The sequence below is a fragment of the Lynx canadensis genome, chromosome B2, assembly GCF_007474595.2.
Source record: "Lynx canadensis isolate LIC74 chromosome B2, mLynCan4.pri.v2, whole genome shotgun sequence".
In the NCBI taxonomy this organism is placed as follows: Eukaryota; Metazoa; Chordata; class Mammalia; order Carnivora; family Felidae; genus Lynx; species Lynx canadensis.
The window spans coordinates 25,128,093-25,150,532 of record NC_044307.1 but is presented as its reverse complement, the minus strand read 5'-3'; the positions used below and the strand labels follow the sequence as shown (position 1 = coordinate 25,150,532).

Sequence of the window (22,440 nt, the reverse complement as noted above, 5' to 3'; positions counted from 1 at the left end):
TAATTTTTTTTAAACATTTATTTATTTTTGAGACAGAGAGAGATAGAGCATGAACGGGGTGGGTCAGAGAGAGAGGGAGACCCAGAATCCAAAACAGGCTCTGAGCTGTCAGCACAGAGCCCGACGCGGGGCTCGAACTCACTGGCCGCGAGATCCTGACCTGAGCTGAAGTCGGACGCCCAACCGACTGAGCCACCCAGGCACCCCTGGACTCTGATAGTTTTGATGTAAAACCCAAGGGCCTATTGTAACAGAATCTGACAAAATGGGTCCTGCTTGCTTTTACCATAAACATTCTCTTATATTGCAGGCTTCCTTATTTCAACTCTGCAATGTCCAATTAACGGGTTCTTTAGCAGGCGTTATAATGGCCACCATTGATGGTGCTTCCTACATAGAGACTCATGCTTTCTACTCCTCTGAAAGTTACCTATTCTTATTTTCGTTTTGCCTACGAGGAAGCTGAGTCTCAGAAAAGTTAAAAGGTCACCTCAAGGCCCAGGCTTGCCCAAGACTACAAACCTCAGGGGGTCTGAGTTCAATCAAGAGTTCCAGCCCAGCCTCCTGCCAATTTAGTTGACTCAACTTTTAGAGGCTTTCTCCCAATATTGCTGCCTTTCTCAAAGCCTAGCTGCATTCAAGGCTTCCCTGAAGGTACAGGGCTGCTAGGGGAGGAGGATTTTGGTAAACCAAACCTAAGACGGTGTGAGGGGAGGCGGCTGCGCTACGAGCGCTTAAGGCACTAATTTAAAAGTGGTTGTCTCCGAAGGGCTGTGAGTCAGGACTTGGGAAGACGAGGCAGCTAGCTCCAGCCCTTGAATGCTACTCATCGAACACTAATTGAGGTGAAGGAGGGAAGGAACAAGCAAGGGCGGGTTCTGCCAGGCGCCCGCGGACTCCCTAAGGTCACCGCCGGACACCGGCCCAGCCCCTGCTGCTGAGGACCGCGGGTTTCCAGTAGACCCGGGCGCCAGGAGAGGCCGGCGGGACAGCGCAGCCAGGGCCCGGCCTACTCGGCGTTTTCTAGCCGCCCGCCCCCGCCCACTCCCGGCCCCGCCTACGTCCCGGGCTAGCCCCGCCTCCTCCCCGGACCGAAAGCGAAAGCGCGCTCGACCTCTCGTCGCTCGCTTGCTTGGGTCTGGCCCGGCCGACGACGGCAGCGGGACCGGAGTCTCGGCGTTTGCGGGCGTGGGCCCGCCGGGCGGCATGGACGGGCCGCCGGCCGCCGCTGGCGGGGACGTCTCCCTGCACAACTTCAGCGCGAGGCTGTGGGAGCAGCTCGTCCACTTCCACGTCATGCGGCTGACGGACTCGCTCTTCCTGTGGGTGGGGGCCACGCCTCACCTGCGCAACCTCGCGGTGGCCATGTGCAACCGCTACGTGAGTGCGGGTCTGGAGGGGGCGGAGGCTGGGGGAAGGACTGGGAATGCCGGCCGGCGTGGAAGGTTGGGGTGCGAGGGGTCGGGCGGGTATGGGGGCGGGGGCTGGGAGGCAAGGTGACTGAGGGTCCAGGCACGTGACTGAGGGTCCAGGAATAGTGGGGGTTGTGGTTCCCTACTTGTGCCCTCAGTCTTTCCTGGGCCCAGGGGGCCTCGGGGCTCTCCGGAACTCTTCCTGTGATGTCTTAAGGAACCGGGGTTCTGGCCTGCACCATCCGTGGGGAGCCGAATGCCGTCGGCCGGGCGTGGGCCCCCAGGCGATCCCCGCCGATCCCTTCCTCCTCTATCTTTAAGGCGGGCGCCCCTCTGCTGGCTCCTCGAGCCCCGCTCAGTAGTTGGAATGTTCAGGGCTTTGTCGTGGGACTTCTGTCTGGTCACACTCCCCCTCCCGGAGGATGGTATCCACCTCTTAGTTTTCCTGCCATCTCTGTATTGAACACACCTAATTTTCTTTGTTTCCAGTACAGACCTCGGACTCCTGTGTCTCCACCTGAAAATCTGATAGGCATCTAACACTAGACATATTTTAAGATCCAACTCCTTCCTCCCCGCCCAACCCCCCCCCCCCGCTACTTCTAAGGTGCTGCTTTTTTTTTAAATATGAAATTTATTGTCAAATTGGTTTCCATGCAATACCCAGTGCTCATCCCAACAGGTGCCCTCCTCAATGCCCATCACCCACTTACCCCCCAACCCCCATCAACCCTCAGTTTATTCTCAGTGTTTAAAAGAGTCTCTTATGGTTTGCCTCCTTTCCTCTCTGTAACTTTTTTCCCCTCCTTCTTCTCCCCCTTGGTCTTCTGTTGAGTTTCTCAGGATCCACATATAAGTGAAAACATAGGGTATCTGTCTTTCTCTGCCTGACTTATTTCCCTTATAACACTCTCCAGTTCCATCTATGTTGCTACAAGTGGCCAGATTTCATTCTTTCTCATTGCCAAGTAGTATTCCGTTGTATATATAAACCACATCTTTATCCATTTGTCAGTTGATGGACATTTAGGTTCTTTCCATAATTTGGCTATTGTTGAAAGTGCTGCTGTGCATCAGCACTCCTGTATCCCTTGGGTAGATTCCTAGCAGGGCTATTGCTGGGTCATAGGGTAGATCTATTTTTAATTTTCTGAGGAACCTCCACACTGTTTTCCAGAGCGGCTGCACCAATTTGCATTCCCACCAACAGTGCAAGAGGGTTCCTGTTTCTCCACATCCTCTCCAGCATCTATGGTCTCCTGATTTGTTCATTTTAGCCACTCTGACTGGAGTGAGGTGATATCTGAGTGTGGTTTTGATTTGTATTTCCCTGATGAGGAGGGACATTGAGCATCTTTTCATGTGCCTGTTGGCTATCTGGATGTTTTCTTTAGAAAAGTAAGACCTAACTCTTAACCTCTTCCCTCAGACCTGTTTCTTTCACAGCCAGCCCATCTGTTGTTGTGGAAACTCCATTCGAACCTTGATTACTCTCCCACTCTCCCCATGGCAAGTGTCAGTGAATCTGTAGGCACTGCCGTCCATCAACACATAGGGGGAATCCAACCACCCTGTTGGCCTGGCTGGGTCAGTGAAAGAGTTCACCCAAGGCAGAACAAAGGAGGTAGAAGTTTATTGAATACACCACAAGGGAGCTGGGGGAAGGACAGCAAGGGAGAGACTGCCTGGAGGCAGTGGTGAGGGGCTGTAGTTAAGGGGGTGTGGGTTCTAATGGAATTTTCCTTTTTTGGTACCTGTGTTATGGAACCAGGCTGGAACCCTGGCGGAAAAACCAAGCGGCACTAGGAGATCTTTGTGGATTGGAGATAATTGTTTCACACCAGTGTTCTCAGAGGAGACTGTTTCTCCAAAGGTCTGAGCCCGGAATGCAAGTGAGGAGGGTAATTTATAGCCGCCAGCTTCCATATCTGTGGGGGGTTTTCGTGCACACAGCAAAGGAAGAAGAACCTGGAGGAGGGGTCTCTAAGCTAGAGACCAGAGTTTGTTTTAGTTCCTTTGGCCATCTTTGGCGTACTTTATTTACTTCTCCAACACTGTGCCCAAGTGTAAGTAACCCACCCATTGGTCAGCTAGGACTTAAGGATATTTTGAGGTGGGTCACCTAATGGGCCTGTTTGTATTCAGCCAAGGGGTTGGAGGGCACTGTGGGCCCTTCTGTCTTACTCAGGTTTCCATTGTTGAAGTTGGTTGCCTAAAAGGTTGCTTACACACCTCTCACCTCCTTTCCAGCCTGCCCTCGGTGAAGCCCGCAGCATCTCCTTTCCTCCTAGCCTGATTCCCCCTTTGCTGTTTGTGTTCATTTCTTAGAGCTGCTGTGACAAAGTGCCACAAACTGGGGGGCTTAAACCAACCAAGATCTAGTCCCTCACAGTTCTGGAGGCCAGAAGTCCAAAGTCAAGGTGTCGGCAGGGCTGGTTCCTTCTGATGGCTCATAGGGAGAAATCTTCCCATGCCTCTCCCATCTTCTGGTGTTGGGGGCAATCCTGGCATTCCTTGGCTTGTGGCTTCATCACTCAGATCTCTGCCTGTGGTGTCACTGGCCATCTTCTCTGTGTGTTTCTCTGTGTGTTTTCTTGTAAAGACCCCAGTCATAATAGATTAAGGGTCCACCCTATTCCATTATGACCTCATCTTAACTTACATCTCTGCAAAGACCCTATTTCCAGTAAAGTCACATTCACAAGTGCTAAGGGTTAGGATGTGGACTTTTCTTTTTGGAGGACACAGTTCAGCCCACAACACTGCCATGTGGCTAGTTCCCTGCAGGGCAGCAGACGGCAATCAGATACTGTCATCCTTCTGCTGCAGACCTTTCAAGAGGTAACCTCAGAGTACAGGTCAGAGACTTTACAGTAACCCTTTAGGCTCTGCTACCTGGTAGAGCTCCCCTGCTACTGCCTTCCTCCCTGCTTTAGTACATGGGCATGCCCCAGTATTGCTTCCTCTGCAGTTTATTGTCAGTATCCATGGTGGAGGTGAGGTTTGTCTGGTTTAGGAGTAGCCTGGCAAGCTGCTCATTAAATCATTGCTGAATGAAACAATGAGGCCCCCCTGGAGGAACTCTGGGTTTGCTAGGGAGGGCTACCAGTAGTAACCTGCAGCCTGGCAGACTGTACGGATTGTAATCTCTAAGGGGCCCTTGGGGTGGTGGGCAATCAGAGGAGAGAGCCATCAGGCAGGACCTGGGCAAGGCTTCGGGAAGGAGACAGCCTCTGAGTGGGACCTCTGGATGTCTTCACACAGTGTCCTTCTTCTGCCCTTTCCCTTCTTGCTGTTCTTCTCCTGGGTGGGTTTTCTTTGATTTCTTTTCTGGTGGGTACCCGCAGCTGGGCCTTTGGGCAGGTGGCAGTTCCATGTCTTCTTTCATTGGAGGGGAGAGGTAGAGGGTCTGCGGGGGCACAGGGTGATGGATACGGTGGTGTGTTTGGAGCCTTTGGTGCCCTGGAACCTCCTTCTTTCATAGTCCTAAGGCTATAGTCATAGACAGTGGGTTAGGCTGTGGGTCACATGGGGCCCAGGACTGCTCATTAGTAAAACCAGGCATTGCTTCCTTGAGTCAATTTCAGGATTCCTCCTGTGGGCTGCTTTGGTGCAGTTTGGCAGTCTGACCATTTGGTAGTCATAGTTCCTAGAAGGGTGTATTTTCTCAAATGGAAACTCACATTCCACGAAGATCAGGTAGGAAAAGGAAAAGGGGCCAGTCTCAGTTACCAGACCTGTCAGAAGTTCATTCCCCACTTATTGGCCACCTTGTGTACCTGTACATTGTCCTTCAGGAACAAAGCACCCAGCCAACCGGAGAGAAGTGTAGACCATAGCTTACAGCAGGAAACACAGGATTTCTGTGGAATAGGGCTTGGCAAACCAGGACCTACAGGCTGGCCTGCTGCCAGTCTACTTTTGTAACAAAGTTTTATTGGAACATAGATCTGCCCATCCATTTAGTAATGTCTGTCAGAGCTTTTGTAATTTGATAGCAGCATCAAACAGTTACAACTGGACCTTCTCCATAAAAAACTTAAATGATTTAGGGGCGCCTGGGTGGCTCAGTCGGTAAAGTGTCAGACTTCAGCTCAGGTCATGATCTCGTGGTTTATGAGTTCTAGCCCCTCATCGGGCCCTGTGCTGACAGCTCAGAGCCTGGAACCTGCTTCAAATTCTGTCTCCCTCTCTCTCTGCCCCTCCCTCACTCATGCTTTGTTTCTCTCACTGTCAAAAATAAATAGAAACATTTAAAAAAAGCAACAACAACAACAAAAACCTAAACGATTTACCCTCTGGCCCTTCCTAGGAAAAGGTTGTTGGCCCATGCATGGAGGATGGCACCAAAGGGTCTGTGATGTCTCCTCCCTCCTCCCTTTCCCCTCTACCCCCACACGCAAGACAAGACCATCTAGAACAAAATTACATGCCCTGCTTTTCTTCCAGCTGGCCCCACGTGGTCTGTTTGTGGCACCACGAGAGGCTTTAGAACAAGGGTGATACAGATTCCCCCAACATGATGGAGGCTGGCCTGAGACCAGGGAAAAGGGGACATGGGGCCCTATTTGCTCAGGTAATTTAGCATGTGTTGGGCCCACTTGGTGCCCCATCCACAGTAAAACTGTCTAGGCCTATGTGTGCCTGGGAGACCAGTTGGGTGCAGTATGATTTTGGAAATAACGAAGTACTAAGGGTAACAATATGGAGTTTTTAGTTTTGTTTTTGGTGGGAAATGACCACCTTGTTAAGGTAGATTTTCTAGAGTTTAGATACTATTAGCATAGAGCTGAATGTTGAACTTGAACTTTGTAAACAGCATATTCATTAAGATCACGTTTTTGTTATCTTTTCAACAAAAAAGCTTGCAGTAAATGCTTTTGTTCTTACCCTGTATTTTTTGATCATCTCTTATAGACCTGAACAAGTTGTCTCTCCTTTTGAAGTGACTTTGAACCCCTAGGAGACAAAGAGCAGTCTCTGATCCATGCTTTACTCACAGTATCTGGCACACAGCAGGTGTTTGTTCAGTTCACCTGTCTCTACCTGGACAGTGTGGGGGGATGGGCACCAACCCCAGAGCCTTTGGTGGCAGAAGCTTATTCTTCTAAAAATCTTGCCTCTGTACTGAGGCTGTTTCTTTTAGAAGTCTAATATTTTGATAGAAGTAAGTTTGACCATATTATAAGTTAGTGATTTTTTTTCTCCTAAGCTAGGTAGGAAGTTTAATGGTAAGGGGAGTTACTTCCAAAAGTAATTGGATGGGGCGCCTGGGTGGCTCAGTCACTTAAGCGTTCGACTCTTGATTTCGGCTCAGGTCATGATCTCCTGGTTTATGAGTTTGAGCCCCTCATTGAACTTTGGGCTGACAGTGTGGAGCCTGCTTGGGATTCTCTCTCTCTCTCTCTCTCTCTCTCTCTCTCTCTCTCTCTCTCCCCCCCTCTCTCTCCCCCCCTCCCCCTCCCTCCCTCCCTCCTTCCCTCCCACTTTCTCTCTCTCCCTCTCTCTCTCTCTCAAAATAAACAAAAAAGCAAAACCCCAAAGTAATTGGAAGTAAGATTTCTTCTAAATTTCAGAAGGGCCACATTTATTTATCTTTAGTTTTATTGCTTCTTATCTGAAATGAGGATTGGCCAAACATAATCTGATGTTCCTTTATTCGTTATTTGGACCCTGATGACTGATGTCCTTTTGCAAACTCATAGGGCCCTTGTTGACCTTGAAGAGCGTAGACCCCTTCAGGGGCATGGAGCTGTGTGCTGTCTTACAGGTCTGGATGAGGAGATTGGCGTCCTGCCTTCTCCGTTGATGCCTGACTTGCGGGCTAGAGGGACCTGGTAGCAGTGGCACCCAGACTCTGTGACGAGCTTTCCTCTGTGCCCTTAATGATCTCTTGGTGGTAATGTTGCCCTTCAGCATGCTTTGGGGCTTCCAACCCTAAAACAAGCCTTTTGTGTAAAGTAGGTCTTATAGCTTATTAACAGCACTGTGATGCCAGCTTCAAGTGACTGCTCTTCGTCTGTCCTAGCTCTGTGACATCACATACAGTAGAGGGTTAACCGACCTGGCTGTTGACACAGATGCCAGACCTTCCTCTTCTTGGTAAAAGTGTCTAACCTACCAGAACCTGCCATTGCCAGGAAGGATGAGTCAGAAGCTACAGAAGTTTGGCCGATGGAGAAGCAGCATTGTTTTCTTTGTTTCTTTTTAGGATTCCATCCCCGTGTCTACCTCCCTCCTCGGAGACACTTCTGATACGACCTCCTCTGGCCTTGCCCAGCGCTTAGGTACGTGCCCACGGCTGGTGCTGCAGGAGCAGCTGGGTGGGGACCTCGCTGTTTAATGGAACCATGAGGCCGGTGACTTTAGAAGGAAAGAATCCTTGTATTGAGAGATGAGCACAGATGTCTTCTTTAAGGAGGGCTTGTCCATGCCCTTGACCATGACCACTGTCTCAGGGCCAGCATGTTCTTAAGGGCCTCCCATGTCATGCCTTGGCTGCTGTGCAAGCTGATGAGTGACAAGGTGATTCAGTTCCCTCCTGTAAACACATTACCTCCTCGTGGGAGGAGAGTGTGAGTGGTGCCCATGGTACCTATCAGGCAGTGGCTCCGGGTAGCCGCCTGGTGACTCAGGAGACCCCGGGCAGCCGCCTGCCAGCACTGCACAGGAGGGATTGTCCTTGTTCAGAGATCGCAAGAGGGGAGGCTGGCCTGATCTGAGTGTGGCATGGAGGGTGGTGAGCAAGAACGAGAGGTTAAAAGCGCCACCCTCTCCCGGGCCCCAAACACATACTTTCTGGAAATACCCAGGTAGTTGGGGTCAGGATGGTATGTGTTCTGCCCTCTGCCAGTGCTCAGTCGCCACGTCTGCCAGCGCACCTGGAGACATGGGACAGCCAGGCAACCTCTGTCTCCTCCTTGGGCATCGTGTTCACCAGTGCTCCCTGTCAGTTCGGTTCCAGAGCCCATTATGGGGCCCCATGTCTTGGTGCTGGGGTGTACAGTGGCTGAGGTGTGGGTTCTGACTTTAAGAAGCTTCTGATTTAGTGGCACTGTCATTTCTATCAACCTATCCCTGCTTAGTGGAAGTTTATATGCTGGTCACTCAGGGAGGCAACTGGGTGAACAGCACAGCCACACACTGGAGGGGGGGTGGGGGAAGAGGGGGCAGGGTGAGGACTGGTCATTCTAGACTTGCCACTCTGAGTTCTGTGCGTGAGGAGGGCCAACCACAAGGGCAGCTGTGGCATTTTAGGAACATCTACTGTACCTTTTTAGAGAAACCTGGCTACTAACTAGTGTGCGCTAGTAACCAAACTAGTAAGTTCTGGTAACTTGTTATTAGGAAGTAATTTTACATTTACAGAAAATTTGCCCCAAAGATACAGGGAATTTCTGCTTAGCCTTCGCCTAGATTCCCAGTTGCTCTCATTCCCTGTGTTGATACTATTTTTTTTCTGAACCACGTGAAGTTAGTTGACGACAAGATGCCCCTTGGCTTCTACGTGCATCACTCTGTGTTTACCAGCGTTGAAGGGCTGACACACGTAATATCATATAGACCACTGCATGCCCTGCCTGGTCAGACGAAGACGTGGGAGAGTGTTCATGTTTATAGGATCACCCCAGTGTGGGAGACGGATTCTGGTAGAGGATGGCGGGGGCTTGTTTGCTGTGCCACGAATAAATTGTTTATGCCAATAAAGTAAGATGGGCCCAAGGGTACCCTTGAGATGAAAGCCTAGGAGCAGTTTGTATGCAACAAACTATTATTTTTTTTTTAGTTTTGTGCAAATTTTAACAAATTTTTTTCCTATGTGGTTTCCATCAATTTATAATAATCTGTATAAATTGTGACAGAACATACACAAAATAAGTCCTCACCAACTTATTATTAAACTCAGATATTAACGAAGGGTCCCTCCTGCCTTGTTATCAGCAAAACCTGGCAGTCCTGAGTCCTGAGTCCTGAGTCCCAGCAAGGACAGGCACACAGAAAAAGCTGGAAAAGTCAGTGGTATGATGTGGCTGGGTCTGGTGATGCACTGGTGCTGGGGTCACCAGGGGGCTGTCCAGCACTGCCCTTCCCTGTTCTGGTCATCTCGAGCTTAGGTCTGGACCCTGCCGTTGAAAATACATTGCTTGTGTAGAGGGGTAATGAGAAGAGAGAAGCATCCTGAAACAGTATCTTTTTTTGTTTGTTTGTTTGTTTTTAACTTTTTTAAATGTTTATTTATTTTTGAGAGAGAGAGAGACACAGCATGAGCGGGGAGGGGCAGAGAGAGAGAGGGAGGCAGAATCTGAAGCAGGCTCCAGGCTCTGAGCTGTCAGTGTGGAGCCCAACATGGGGCTTGAACTCAAACTGTGAGGTCATGACCTGAGCCGAAGTTGGACGCTTAACTGACTGAGCCACCCAGGCGCTCCCTGAAACGGTATCTTATATGGAGGGTGAAAGGAAGTAGAAAAAGAGAAGATCTAGTGGGTTCAGAGTAACCCCAGAAGCATTGGAGGGCTTTGGTGTGCATGGGGACGCCCTTATTCTGTGCAGCACAGAGGGCACAGCTGGGTCTGCTGGGTGAACAGTGCAGGCAGATAGTTTTGCTCCCTGTAAGAGCCTGTCTGAGCAAGTAGAGTGATTGCCCCCCCCCCCCCCCACTTCTGGGGACAAGGAATTTCCTGCCACCGAACAAGAGTAGGCCGAGTGGGCTGTGACTTGACAGATGCCAACCTCACCTCACCTCACCTCACCTCACCTCACCTCACCTCACCTCACCGTGTTTTCACCTTTGATGACAGGGCTGGCATGGTCATCTGATGTCTGTGGGCTGGGGGAGGGCGGGTGGGTGTCTCTGTGGGGAGTAGGAGTTTGCACTTGCCCTGTGTGTGTGGTGAGGCCAGGTTGAGTGAGGAGGCGTCATCACTGGTGTGGTCGATATTTAACTGGTTTAGGCTTACTGCCTGAATTGCCTTCAGGATAGGTCTTTCTGATTCTGGGCATGTGACTGTGCTTGATTTTTGTAGTTGGAGCAGTACATCCCAACTGTTGGTTCTGTAGAAAGGGTCAAAATGTCTCTTCAACATCAAATTGAAAGTCCTACATTTGTGTGTATATGCACACAATATGTGCATGTAAGTGTGTGTTATATAAATGTATAGAAATGTAGCCCCAGGATTATCCCTGGGAAAAGACTGGAATTGGTAGAAAGGGTGGTACTGAAGGAGAAATTAAGTATTTTAAATACTTTGGTATTATCTGTATTTTAAAAAAGTGAAAAAAAAAACCCACAAAAAAACAAACCAACTTTTTAAGTAGAATAGTGGATTTGCGCTTGGATCCCCTGGAGGGCTTGTGAAGCAGGTTGCTGGCCCCACCCCCTGCTTCCGGGATGGGGGCCTGAGAATCTGCAGCTCTAACAAGCTCTCAGGTGCTGCTGCTGAGGTGGGGCCATGCTTGGAGAACCACTGTGGCAGAGAGCAGGAGGGGGTCTCAATGACTGTAGTCTGCATTTGTGGCCGCTGCTGGGGAAGAGCATTACAGATTAGATCCACCTTCTCTCCCTGCGACCTCGCTGTCTTGTCCCAGGCATCTCTCTGCTGTGAGGTAGGTGTGAGGTGCACACAGCCTCCAGGCTTTTCAGTCACGTCTGTGCCAATGTTTTCTCTTTTTAGCCAGGAAGACCAACAAACAAGTGTTTGTCAGCTATAACCTTCAAAACACGGACAGTAACTTCGCATTACTCGTAGAAAACAGGATCAAGGAAGAAATGGAGGCTTTTCCGGAAAAGTTCTAGGCAGAGTGGCAGAAGTGAGGATTTGTAACTTATGTACAATGTACATTTAAATAAATGGATTGAATTTCACTCTTTGTCATTAGGTTCATGTATGTGTTGACGTTTTGTTTTTAAAGGGTTAATCTTCCTAACTTTCCTTCTTCCCCCTCACCAGCTTGTGGGCCAAAGGCTACAATTGATCAGCTTGGGGGAGGAGAAAAGCAAAATGGGCAGGTGGGGTTCCCCTTGTGACCGCTCAGTACTAGGGAGCTGGGGTAAAAAATGGGATTTTGGGGCCCCTTCGGTGGCTCAGTTGGTTAAGTGTCCAACTTCGGCTCAGGTCATGATTTCACGGTCCATGGGATCGAGCCCCACATCAGGCTCTGTGCTGACAGCTCAGAGCCTGGAGCTTGCTTCGGATTCTGTGTCTCCCTCTCTCTCTCTCTGCCCCTCCCCAACTCCTGCTCTGTCTCTTTCCATCTCTCAAAAATGAATAAATGTTAAAAAAATTTTTTTAAAAATAAAATAAAAAGGGATTTTGTTGGAACTGATAATTTAGGAAGGAGGTAAATTAGTTATGACCCTGCTGTGTACATTCCCAATTAGAATTAAGGTAATAAGTCTTTGTGCTTCACGTTATGTTCTTCCTGCCCCATTCTGGCTGAGCCTTTTCCCAGCATGGCTCCTCCTGCCGTGTTCTCCCTTGGGCCTGGGTCCAGTCCTGCCTCACACTGCTCACTGGATTTATGGACTGGGTGAAGTTCTAACTTCTCTGGGCCCTGTTTCCTCACCTGTAAATCAAGAATAATCTCTGCCTTGACTGGGTTGTTGTTAGGATTAAGTACACCTACATGTTTTGCAGACTCTGTGAGTGCCCTCACAATTTAGATGTCAGTTATTGTATTTATCCACTTCATTTTTATGGATCCAAATGCTTTAGTTCCTCCTTGCTCTTCTTGCTATCACTTTCTTTTCTCCCAAGTCCTAAGAACCTGCTTTGGCTACCTTCGATCTGTAGCCCTTTCCTGCCTGCCACGTGTAGTGGGTTCCGGACTTTCTAGTTTCCCACACTACACATTTTCTTTCACACTCTTTTCTAAAAGCCAGTATTTCATGGGTCAGTGGCTCCTAACCCCAGCTTCACATCTGAATCCCTGGGGGTGGCCTTCACAGATTGCCCACGCCTGACCTTCCCCCAGAGGTTCAGATGGCCTGCGGCCCAGGTTTTGGTGGAGTTGCAAAGCTCCCCACAATGTTGCTCTGCAGAGGCAGGGTTGAGGACCCCTGGCAAAGGATTTTCTAATCTTCAGGGTCCATGTGGACCCCTTTTGTTGCTAGAGGCAGATAGTTGAGGGCCCTGTAACATTTTTCATGCAGTGGCAGAAGTCTCATACTGAGCTAGTAGGCAACCAGGGGTGGGTACACTCTGGCCAGGACATAAAGGCACTTGAGAGGAGCCGATCTGCCTCCTTTGCAGACTTCCTGTGCTAATGTCGAAGGCCTCGGCCACATGGTAGGTTGCAAGCATGGTGGGCCCCTCTCTAAGAAGAGTAACACAAAATCAGGGATATGGAGAGAAGAGTTTGGTATAAATACTTTATTAAAGAAATAGTGTTTTCTTGTTAAAAAATACTACATTAAAGAGAGTTTGGGTTATCAGTCTTTCCTCCCAGAATCACAGTGTAAGAGAGTCATTTCTTGACCTCTCTAGGGACTGTCAGGCCACAGAATAGGACATTGACACACAAGAGAAAAGAACTCTCCAATTTCCTGATGGCTCCCGTTTCTCAGGTGGTTTGAGAAGATCACTAAGCGAACAGTTTGTGTTTACTCCAATCTCTGCCTCTGCCTGCCTTTTAAGACTAGGACCCTGCAAGCGAGGTAAGAGGCTGTCCCCTCAGGGTGAGAGTAAAGACTCGGTTTACAGAGGCGCTGAAGTAGGGACAGTGAGAGCTGCATAAACAGGTAGAGTTTTTATTACTTTGTAGTCAATGGTTGTGAAATGCCCTTCATTGGATACCATCAGATGAGGTAGGGAAGACATTCCAGTGGAAATTTGTTAATGGGGCAACATTTTTATTTCTGTACATTTACATACAAATTTTCCCCAAAGGTACAACAGATGTGACATCATGCAGACGTTTAGCTTTGAACGACAGTTCAGAACCCGATTTAGGCTTGTGCTATGAATGAGCACCTCCAGAGTAATCCCGGTCGACATGTACAGTAACATGGTTCTTACAGAGAAACCTCAAATGTTGGGGTTGCAGGAAGGACAGAGGGAAGTATTCCCCACTAGACATAACACACTGTACTGCTTTTCCAAAACACACAATACATTAAAGTGAGGTGTCCTTTAAAAGAGTTGAAGTGTGGGCTCCCCCAGCATGTGCGTGCACCTGCGCGCCACCTAGGGGCTGGGCGATGCGATGGTCACACGGTTCATTTAATGGCACTTCAGTCATTTCTTGTTTGGCTCTAGGAAGTGGTAATGTTTGAGTGCAATTACTTCCTTTACGAGGTTTATTTTTGCTCTCTTTCTGTTCTGTGGCGAAACCAACTTACCAGCCCCCTTTCCCTAGTTGAAAGTGATTATACTCTTTTAGAAAACAAAGCATTTAAAACTGTTTCCTATTTGTCTTGGGTGCTAATATTTAGTGCATGTGGTGTTCTTGTTGACTTCTGGAAAAGAACAAAATGAAATATCCAGCCCTATCTCAAGTGTTCACATTTGTGCATAACTTTTATTGAAAGGGGATCACAGCTCCCTGATAGGATAGCGGGATGCACGAGTGGGTGGCAGAGGAGGAGGAGAGCTGGAGCACGTACCTTGGGATGTCTCCCCGGGCAGTGGGGGGGTGGGGGTGGTGGAGGTGGTGGGGAGGGCGGACTTGAATAGCAGGTGCCTGAGAAGTGTTTCCTCACTAACGACGAAGGAAACAGGACCGAGGAGTCCAAACACTACTGACAGGTGCCAGGGAGCTGGTGGCCTCAGCCCCCACCCATGCAGAGATGGATCAGGCTCCGGTGGGCCCCTGCTGCCTTGCTCACTTGGTACGGATTTCCCAGTGCTCAGCCCACACGGAAGCTTTTCTGCTTTGGCTCCGTTTCGTAAAGGCATTCCTCAAGAGCTTCAGAAATCCCTAAGCTGAACCAGCAACAGGACAGGAGCTCAGCCCGACCCTGAGGCTGCTGGGAGAGAAGAGCTGTGGGACCTCTTTGCTGAGACCTCACTGATTGTTGGCAAGACAGCCTCCTTCACATCTGCCAGACTTTGGTCCCAAGAGCCCAGTCCTCACGCTAGCTTCTCTTCTAGTGGATGATGAGTTAGTCCCGATCGCTGAAGCGACAGTGCTGTCTCTGCTGGACTAGTTTTTGTAGTTGTCACGTCAGATGGAGCTCAGAGACCAAGCAACAGGATTTTGTGCTGTGCCTCGTCTCTGCCTTCCTGGATAGAGATTACTGGCAGCACATGACAGCTTCAGTACACTTCTTACAGAAGGTCTACGTGACCAGCGAGAGAACACGCTCGAGTCCTGCAGGACAGCAAGGGGGCTGTCCCAGCACTGCAAGGTGTCCCGGGGCTGGGGTGAGGGATGCAGACATGTACCCGGCCAGGAGCAGCCCCAGGGACCTCACTGGCTCCTTCCCGCCTCCCCAGCTGCCCTGTGGCCTGACTGCTGCACACGTTGTGTCCTGGACTTAATGGGTCTTGCTGCCAGGTGGCTTTGTAGCAAGTACTCTAAAAAAGGCAAAAGGTATGTCACAAGTTTGGCACGTGAAGGCTGCACAGATGTAAAGAAAGTTCTTTTTAAATTAAGGTGAATGCAGACTAACATTGAAACATGGAACAAAAGTGACTTAACCGACATGAAGGAAGGCCTGGGTGAGCTGGGCTCAGAGCAGGTAGAAATGGGGAGAGACTGCTAGGCGACCTTCGTTCCCAGGAGGCCCTCCTTCCCAGGTGGCTTCCTTCCCAGGTGGCCTCCTTCCCAGGCGGCCTCCTTCCTAGGCAGCCTTCTTCCCAGGTGGCCTCCTTCCCAGGCGGCCTCCATCCCAGGCGGCCTCCATCCAGGTGGCCTTCCTTCCCAGATGGCCTTCCCAGGCAGCCTCCTTCCCAGATGGCTTTCCTTCCCAGGCAGCCTGCTTCCCAGGTGGCCTCCTTTGCAGGCAGGCTGGACACCCCAGGCACTAGTGATGAGTCAGACACAGTGCAGTTGACTCCCTGGAATCACACATGCCTGCAAGTCTGCTCACCTCCCCAGCAATGTTTTTATCACATCTGAGGGCTCCTACTGGGGTCTAGCAGTTTTGGAGGAGAGAGGTGGGTGGACTGAGAATAGGCCAGGTGGAAAGCTGGAAAGGGAGAAGGGGAAGTTATAGCAATCTCTTTTCTGGCCCTTTTGAGTTCTAGCAGCTGTCAGCTGGTAGTCACCTAGTTGCTTCACAGACTCGAGGCCACAAGTTCCCTGGAAGAACACAGCTCACAGCAAAGACATATGTCACAGAGTGCAGAGGTGGACAATTCTAGAAAGAACCCAGGCTGTCCAAAAAATCAGGTGCCTGTGTTGCTACAAGGCAGTGCCTGCCTGCGCCAGTGTTGTTTCTTAGTGGCCCCTGGGTGTCCTTGAGGAGGCCCTCCAAGGTTCCTCTGAAGTACCCCCAGACAGGCGGAGAAAGCCTGACCTGGAAAGGCAGGAAGAAGCCTTCACTGGGACAAAAATGAGGAACACAATGAAAACCCTTGGCTATCGGGGATGGGTGTTGAACTTTGGTGAGTTATTGCTTTCTCTCCACTGGTCTTGATGCTTTAAAGAGGCTGGAGGTCAGGTGGACTCACCTGTGAGATTCCCACTCCTTGCCCTAAGCCCCCCTCTGTGCTGACGGAAGTGACAGGAAGCAGGAAGCAGGCAAAGGCAGGCTGGAGGGGGCAGCGGCTCCCACAGGCTTCGCAGTCTCTCAGCGTGAGGTCAGTGAGAGCTGACAGTCGTCCGGGCTGGTGATCTCTACGCGGTGGTGTGTGCTCGAGATGTGGGTGACGGGCTGTGTCTGGGAGAGCACCCCTCGCTCCTGTGGGTTTGCCTCAGGCGTCTGTTTCAGTTAATGTCCCTAGTGGTTTTCAGTTCAGAGAGTAGCCTGTTTTCAAGTTGCGCTGGCCAAGAAGCTGAGTGTGAATGGGGCGCTTTCCTGCTGGAGCCAAACCCGGGAAGGATTCCTGATCATGTTAACATGTCTCACGTCTCCACACCGTTGCTCGTCGTGAGCTCGGCCAGGCAAGCCTGCGTCAGCGAACTGTGGCCGGAGTACCACTCATTGTTTAGGATTTCTGGTGAAATGTCCAAACTTTTCCCCAGACACCTTCCAGCGTCAAGTACGAAAGGATGATCCTGAAGGAAGACTAAGCTGGTTTTAATGACATCTGGGAGCTGCTTTCCCCCAACACATGGAACAGAAGCTCTTACCTCACAAACACACACACACAAAAACCCTTTAAAAACCATACACAGACTCTCTAGCAAAAACCTAATCATTTACATTTCACTCTGTCTACAATGTGGTCATGGAGATGCTCCACGACCAGTCTGCACACAGGCAGGCGGCCTTGGGGGGAGCGGGCCCAGAGGGAGCGACCCCTGGCTCCTCTGTGGGGTGCTGGGCAAGGATGGCATGTAACCTCCAGGACCGCTGCGCTGGTTGCCTACAGCGTCCTCCTTGGTGGCCGTGTCCCTCTTCCGAAGGAGGTGGTTCCGTTTCGAGATCAGAGGAAAAGGGAATAAAGTGCTTCTTGTAAAAATGACCAAAATAAATACAAACATTTCATGGCAGAAAAGAAAGTCCAAAGGGTTATTTCCAAAGAGTCTGCTTCTTCAAACACGGTCCTTAGAGTCTTGGAAAGACAGAGTTTCCCCACAACAGTTGACAGTCTTACCATCTGTGGCATCAGCAGCAGAATTGGGTTTCCCTGCCCCCAGCCACATGTTCGGTCCCTGGTCTGTAAACCTGTGCCCAAACAGCCCCAAACCCTTGGAGCCCACAGCGCCCCCCTTCAGGGAAGGCCATGCTGAGAGCTACATGGACTTCATGCCGTTGGCCGTGGCATTCTCCGGCAGCCCATCCCCCGCGGTGGCCGCGTCGTGGAGGCCAGAGTAGTCCTTGAGCTCGGCGTTGGTGAGCAGGAGGGGCTGCTCCCCCTTCTTGTGCGGCAAGAGCGGCTGCCGTGTGTAGTGCTCCCCATTGGAGATGTTCTCGGGCAGGCTCTGGTTCCTGCTCTCAGGCAGCAGGAGGATGCAGATGATGCAGATGAGCGTGCAGCAGGCAAAAATGATGTGGTGCAGGAAGTAGCCTTTCTGGTTGTGCAGATCGATGATGGGCGCCGTCAGCATGCCGAAGCCCGCGCTGGCCAGCACCAGCCCCAGCCCGCCGCACCTGCAGGAGGGCACGAGCACACACGGTCAGTGTCCACAGTCACACGCCGCCATGGAAGGGCACGGCAACTCTGTGGGGGGGGGGGAGGGAGAGGACACGCTTGGGCAGGATCACGGAGCAAGTTCATGGCACCACCCCAGTGTATCCCACATGATGGATATCCCAAACCACCTTCGCCTTGGCTGGCTTTGTACCACCTCTAGAGAATAACTTTTTCTCACCAGCGCAAGTTGTTTTACTTTATTTTGAAAGGCAATTTCACAACACTACTGTAAATGGAAAACCAGTACCACTTGCCATAAATGATATGCAATGAAAAACAAAGTATTATTAAATTATGCTCTTTCCCAAGGTTTGCTCTTCATTTAGAAACTGGGGAGTAGGGGTGGGGGTGGATTAACAGAGGTTAAAGAGAGTAATATAGACATACCAGCACTAACAGATTTTCTCTGGCCATAACTAGAGAGACTGGGAGATACTTTGAAGGACAATAATTTTTCTCACCGTGAGTCGTTATTTATTGTTGCACACCATACCATCATTCCCAGCTTGGGGAGCTATTATACCAGGAACCTTACACTGTGATTGAGAGAAATTCACAGCAGCACTGAGCTCAGAAAGTTCTAAATGTAAGCCTAGAGCGAGTGCCATTTATCTCCGTTCCTCTGCCATTTGAGGGAACCTACCAAAAGTTCTAGAGAGATTAGTAGATATGCAACATTAAAATCCGTCAAAGCTCCATCTCTCCTTTGACATAAAGGCATATTTTGGGGGATAAGGTATCATGTGGCCACTGAGAAAGCAGTGCAGGGCTGGGCTGCAGTAAAGGGGACCATGACATTCAGGTGACAGGAAGTTGTGGCCCCACTGGGCCCTGTAATGAACAGGCCAGGGAGGGCTGTCTGGTCTCTGCACTGGAGCTACAATGAAGGGGCCTGATGGATGCAGTCTTGTCTCAAGAAAGGGGTTGTCTCAGAGAGCAGACCCAGACCAGTGGGCAGAGGGTACAGGGATGTGGATTTCAGTTGTTTTAAGGAAGAACTTTTACTGGAGTTGCTTAAGAACTTATGCACCACCCTTTAGTAAAGTGACCTTTATTCTTGGATGTGCTTGGGCAGAAGGCCCCTCCAGCAGGCTCTCGGAGGAGCCTCTGATTCTCTTGGTTGGCACTATAGGTGGCTCTAACTCACAAAAGTACTGACCTACAAGGGGATGAGACACAAAACCAATGTGCGAAAGTCAACATGCTAGCAACAAAGAAGCTGAAAATGAAATTAAGAAAATTCCAGCTATAGCAACATCAAAAGAATAAATACTTAGAAATAAAAACAAAAAAATTGCAATACTTGTATACCGAAATCTATAAATCATTGCTGAGAAAAGATTAAAAATATATAATAAATGAAGAGACATTCCATGTTCATGGTTTGGAGGACTCAATACTGTCAAGATGGCAATTCTTCCATCTTAGAAGGAATGTATAGATGCAACACAACCCCTATCAACTTCCCAGATGACTTTTTTTTTCCAGAAAAAGATAATCTGATCCCAAGATTTATATGGGAATGTAAAGGACCCAGAAGAACCAAAATGATTTTGAAACGTAACAAAATTCAAGGGCTTACCTTCCCAATTTTAGGACTTAGGATAAAGCTCTAGTAATAAAGGCAGTGTGGTATTATACTGGTGTGTCGATAGATCAATGGAACAACTGAGAGCTCAGAAGAAAAAACTCTTACATTTACAGTCAACCGATTTTCGACAGAGGCAAATTCAATGGAGAAAGGAGAGTCTTTTCAACATGGTTCTGGGACAACTGGAAATCCACATGCAAAAGAACAAAGTTGGGCGTTTATGTAATATCACGCGTAAAAGTTAACAAAGAATGGATTTGAGGACTCGAGTATAAGCGCTAACACTAGAACACTTTTTTTTAATGTTTATTTTTGAGACAGAGATAGACAGTATGAGCAGGGGAGGGTCAGAGAGAGAGGGAGACACCGAATTGGAAGCAGGATCCAGGCTCTGAGCTGTCAGCACAGAGCCTGATGCAGGGCTCGAACCCACAAACTGTGAGATCATGACCTGAGCTGAGGTCGGACGCTTAACCGATTGAGCCACCCAGGTGCCCCAACCCTACAACAATTTTAAGAAGAAAATATAAGGGAAGCTTGTTGTGATCTTAGATGCGGCAAAGATTACATGTGAAATCAGAAGCAGGATCTAGAAGACAAAATGATCAATAGGACTTCATCACAATAAAAAACTTCTGCCCTTCAAGAGACACTCTCATGAAAATGAAAATGGAAGCCACGGCCTGGGAGAACACGGTTACTGAGCATGTCTGATAAAGGACTTGTATCCAGAATATATAAAGAACCTTTAGTGTGAAGACACCCAATGTAATAAATGAGGCACAGATCTGAACAGACATTTCTCCAGAGAAACTGTACAAACTATAAAACATCTGGAGCACACAAGCAGGTGTATGGTATCCCTGGCCATTAGAGACATGGATATCCCCACCCCAATGAGACACCGCCTCACCGACATGCACTAGGACGGCAGGAATCTCAAAGGCAGAGAGTAACCTGTGTTGGCAAGGCTGAGGAGAGGATGAGACCCACAAACCCTACTGCAAGGAAGGAGGGTGGCGGCTGTGGAAAAGTTTGGCAGTTGGTGAAAAAATTAAATATAAACTTCTGTATGACCCAGCAATTCCACTCTTATGAGACATGAAAACATAGACCACCCAAAAACCTAGAAGCGAAGGTTCGCTGCGGCATTATTCGTCATAGCCCAAAACCGGAAAGAATCCCGATGTCCGTCCACAGGTGACTGGATAAACAAAAAAAGGCATGCCATGCACAACGGAACAGTATTTGGCAGGAAGAAAGGGGGCGAGGTGCAACAGGTGCTCATGGGTGAGTTTCAAAAATATACTGATTGTATGATTCCATTTATATGAAATTCCGTCCATTTATGAAATACCAGAAAAGGCAAGGGGGGTGCAAATCTGCAAGACAGAAAGATGAGTGATTGTCTGGGGCTGGGAGTGGGGACAGAGACGGACTGCAAAGGGCCAGGAGACAACTTTTGGAGGTGATGAAAATGTTCTACAACTGGGTTTATGGTGGCGACTGCACTAAGATCATTGAATTGTAGATTTAAAATGGACGGATTATATGGTATGTAAATTATACCTCAATAAAGCTATTAAAAACACCCCAAATTATTCCAGCTGTGGGGACTGGGTCCTCCTGCAGACACAAACCCCCAAAGCTTCCAGTGGCTGCCCCTCTCTGTCACCCCTGCTCAGGCTTGGGTGGCTGAGCAGCCGGTTCCTTCTCCCTGGAGCCTTTGCTGTCAACAGTGAGTGGGGCGAGCTCCTGCTGTCCTGCTGGCCAGTCTTGGATGCACAGGAGTGACAGGAACAAGGGGGACTCCGACAGGGACGGCAGGTGCCTTGGGGCTCTCCAGGTTGACAGTTGTACCTAAGTGCCACCTTAAAGCAGACATATCAGAACTCTACGGCCAAGACAGGAAGGAGCACAGAAAAGAAACACTTTTTGGGGCACCTGGGTGGCTCAGTTGGTTAAGCATCTGACTTTGGCTCAGGTCATGATCTCAGGGTTCATGGTTTCCAGCCCCGCGTTGGGCTATCTGCTGTCAGCACTGAGCCCGCTTCGGATCTGTGTCCCCCTCTCCTCTCTCTGCCCCTTCCCTGCTTGCACTCTGTCTCTCTCTTTCTCAAAAATAAGTAAATGTTAAAAATTTTTTTTTAAAAGAGAAAAAGAAACGTAAAGAAACACGTTAACAAAGAATGGAACAGAAGAATGACAATCCTGTGCTTGGGTGGGACAGTGGATGAGTCTCCCTTCCCCATTTTGTCATGTTTCATAACAAGAGAAGACACTTCTCCCTTCCCTTCTCTCAGCCCCAAATGAGCAGCGGTCTTGTACCTTCACACGCGGGAGGGGTTTCCTCATGTCCCTTGTGCTGAGGCCAAGGTGGGGGTGGGGTGACACCCCTTGCCGGCTCACCAAGCACACGGCCCCCAGGACAGAGCCGGAGCCTGGGAGTCTGTTCCCTTTCCCAGCCTCTTCTGTCCAACCCATGGCCAAGCCCCATGGCCAAGTTCAGCCTGTCTGGGTCACACCCCCCTAACTGGCATATCTTGTGTCCTCCTCCTATTCCCTCGGGTTCTTTCCTCACTGCTGACAAGTGCCTTTTCTAGAATACGCTCGCTGGCCTCTGGCCAACCCCTGGCCCTGCACCCCAATCCCTGAACTCCTTGGCTCCCCCGACCCCACTCCCTCTGTGAGGCTCTCGCCTCTGCTCTGCTCAGCTCTGCTGGTTCCCCAGCTGGAAATGGTCTCCCCATCCGTTGCTCTGGAAGGAGACAAGTCTCGTCCCCTGCGGTCCCTGGGCCTGGCACAGAGAGGCTCACTGGGGTTTGTTCAGGTAGAGGTTGTGAAAACGGGCAGCCGCCTGGCCCACACGCACAGGCCAGGCCAGAGCAGCTGCCGAACAGACCTTTCTTGCTCCCCAGGCTGGAGATGCACTGATTTAAGAGCACAGGTTGGGAGCCGGTGGGCCCGGGTAAGAATTCTGGCTCTGTCATGAGCAGCCTCACCTCTGTGAGCCTCCGGGAGGATCTGAAACGGGGACAAGAAGTCATGCATTGGCAAAGCCGGGGCACTGTGTCCCTACTGCTGGGACAGGACGTGCTGAGTACACGTTGGCTGTTTTGATTCCCAGCTGTCTAAGCTCCTTCTCCCTTCTCCTCACAAAGCAGAAATATTGGTGTATTTCTAACTTCTTTCTTGC

At 49.8% G+C, this 22,440-nt stretch overlaps 2 protein-coding genes across 3 annotated transcripts in view; one reads left to right on the top strand and one right to left on the bottom strand.

Moving 5' to 3' along the window:
• Nucleotides 1–1,137: 1,137 nt before the first annotated feature.
• On the top strand, nucleotides 1,138–11,274 carry PSMG4 (proteasome assembly chaperone 4). Its single transcript, XM_030314936.1, has 3 exons — nucleotides 1,138–1,380; nucleotides 7,624–7,699; nucleotides 11,084–11,274. Exons 1-3 carry the CDS (start codon nucleotides 1,207–1,209, stop codon nucleotides 11,203–11,205), a joined length of 372 nt encoding a protein of 123 aa, XP_030170796.1. The 5' UTR covers nucleotides 1,138–1,206; the 3' UTR covers nucleotides 11,206–11,274.
• Nucleotides 11,275–13,142: 1,868 nt separating this feature from the next.
• The window catches only part of SLC22A23 (solute carrier family 22 member 23), a 182,033-nt gene continuing 172,735 nt past the window's right edge, over nucleotides 13,143–22,440 (bottom strand). For both annotated transcript variants that reach the window (XM_030314934.1, XM_030314935.1), the window contains one exon: nucleotides 13,143–17,610. In XM_030314934.1, the coding sequence (XP_030170794.1) occupies nucleotides 17,253–17,610 (358 nt within the window). In that variant the 3' untranslated portion in view covers nucleotides 13,143–17,252. The remainder of the gene's footprint in view (nucleotides 17,611–22,440) is intronic.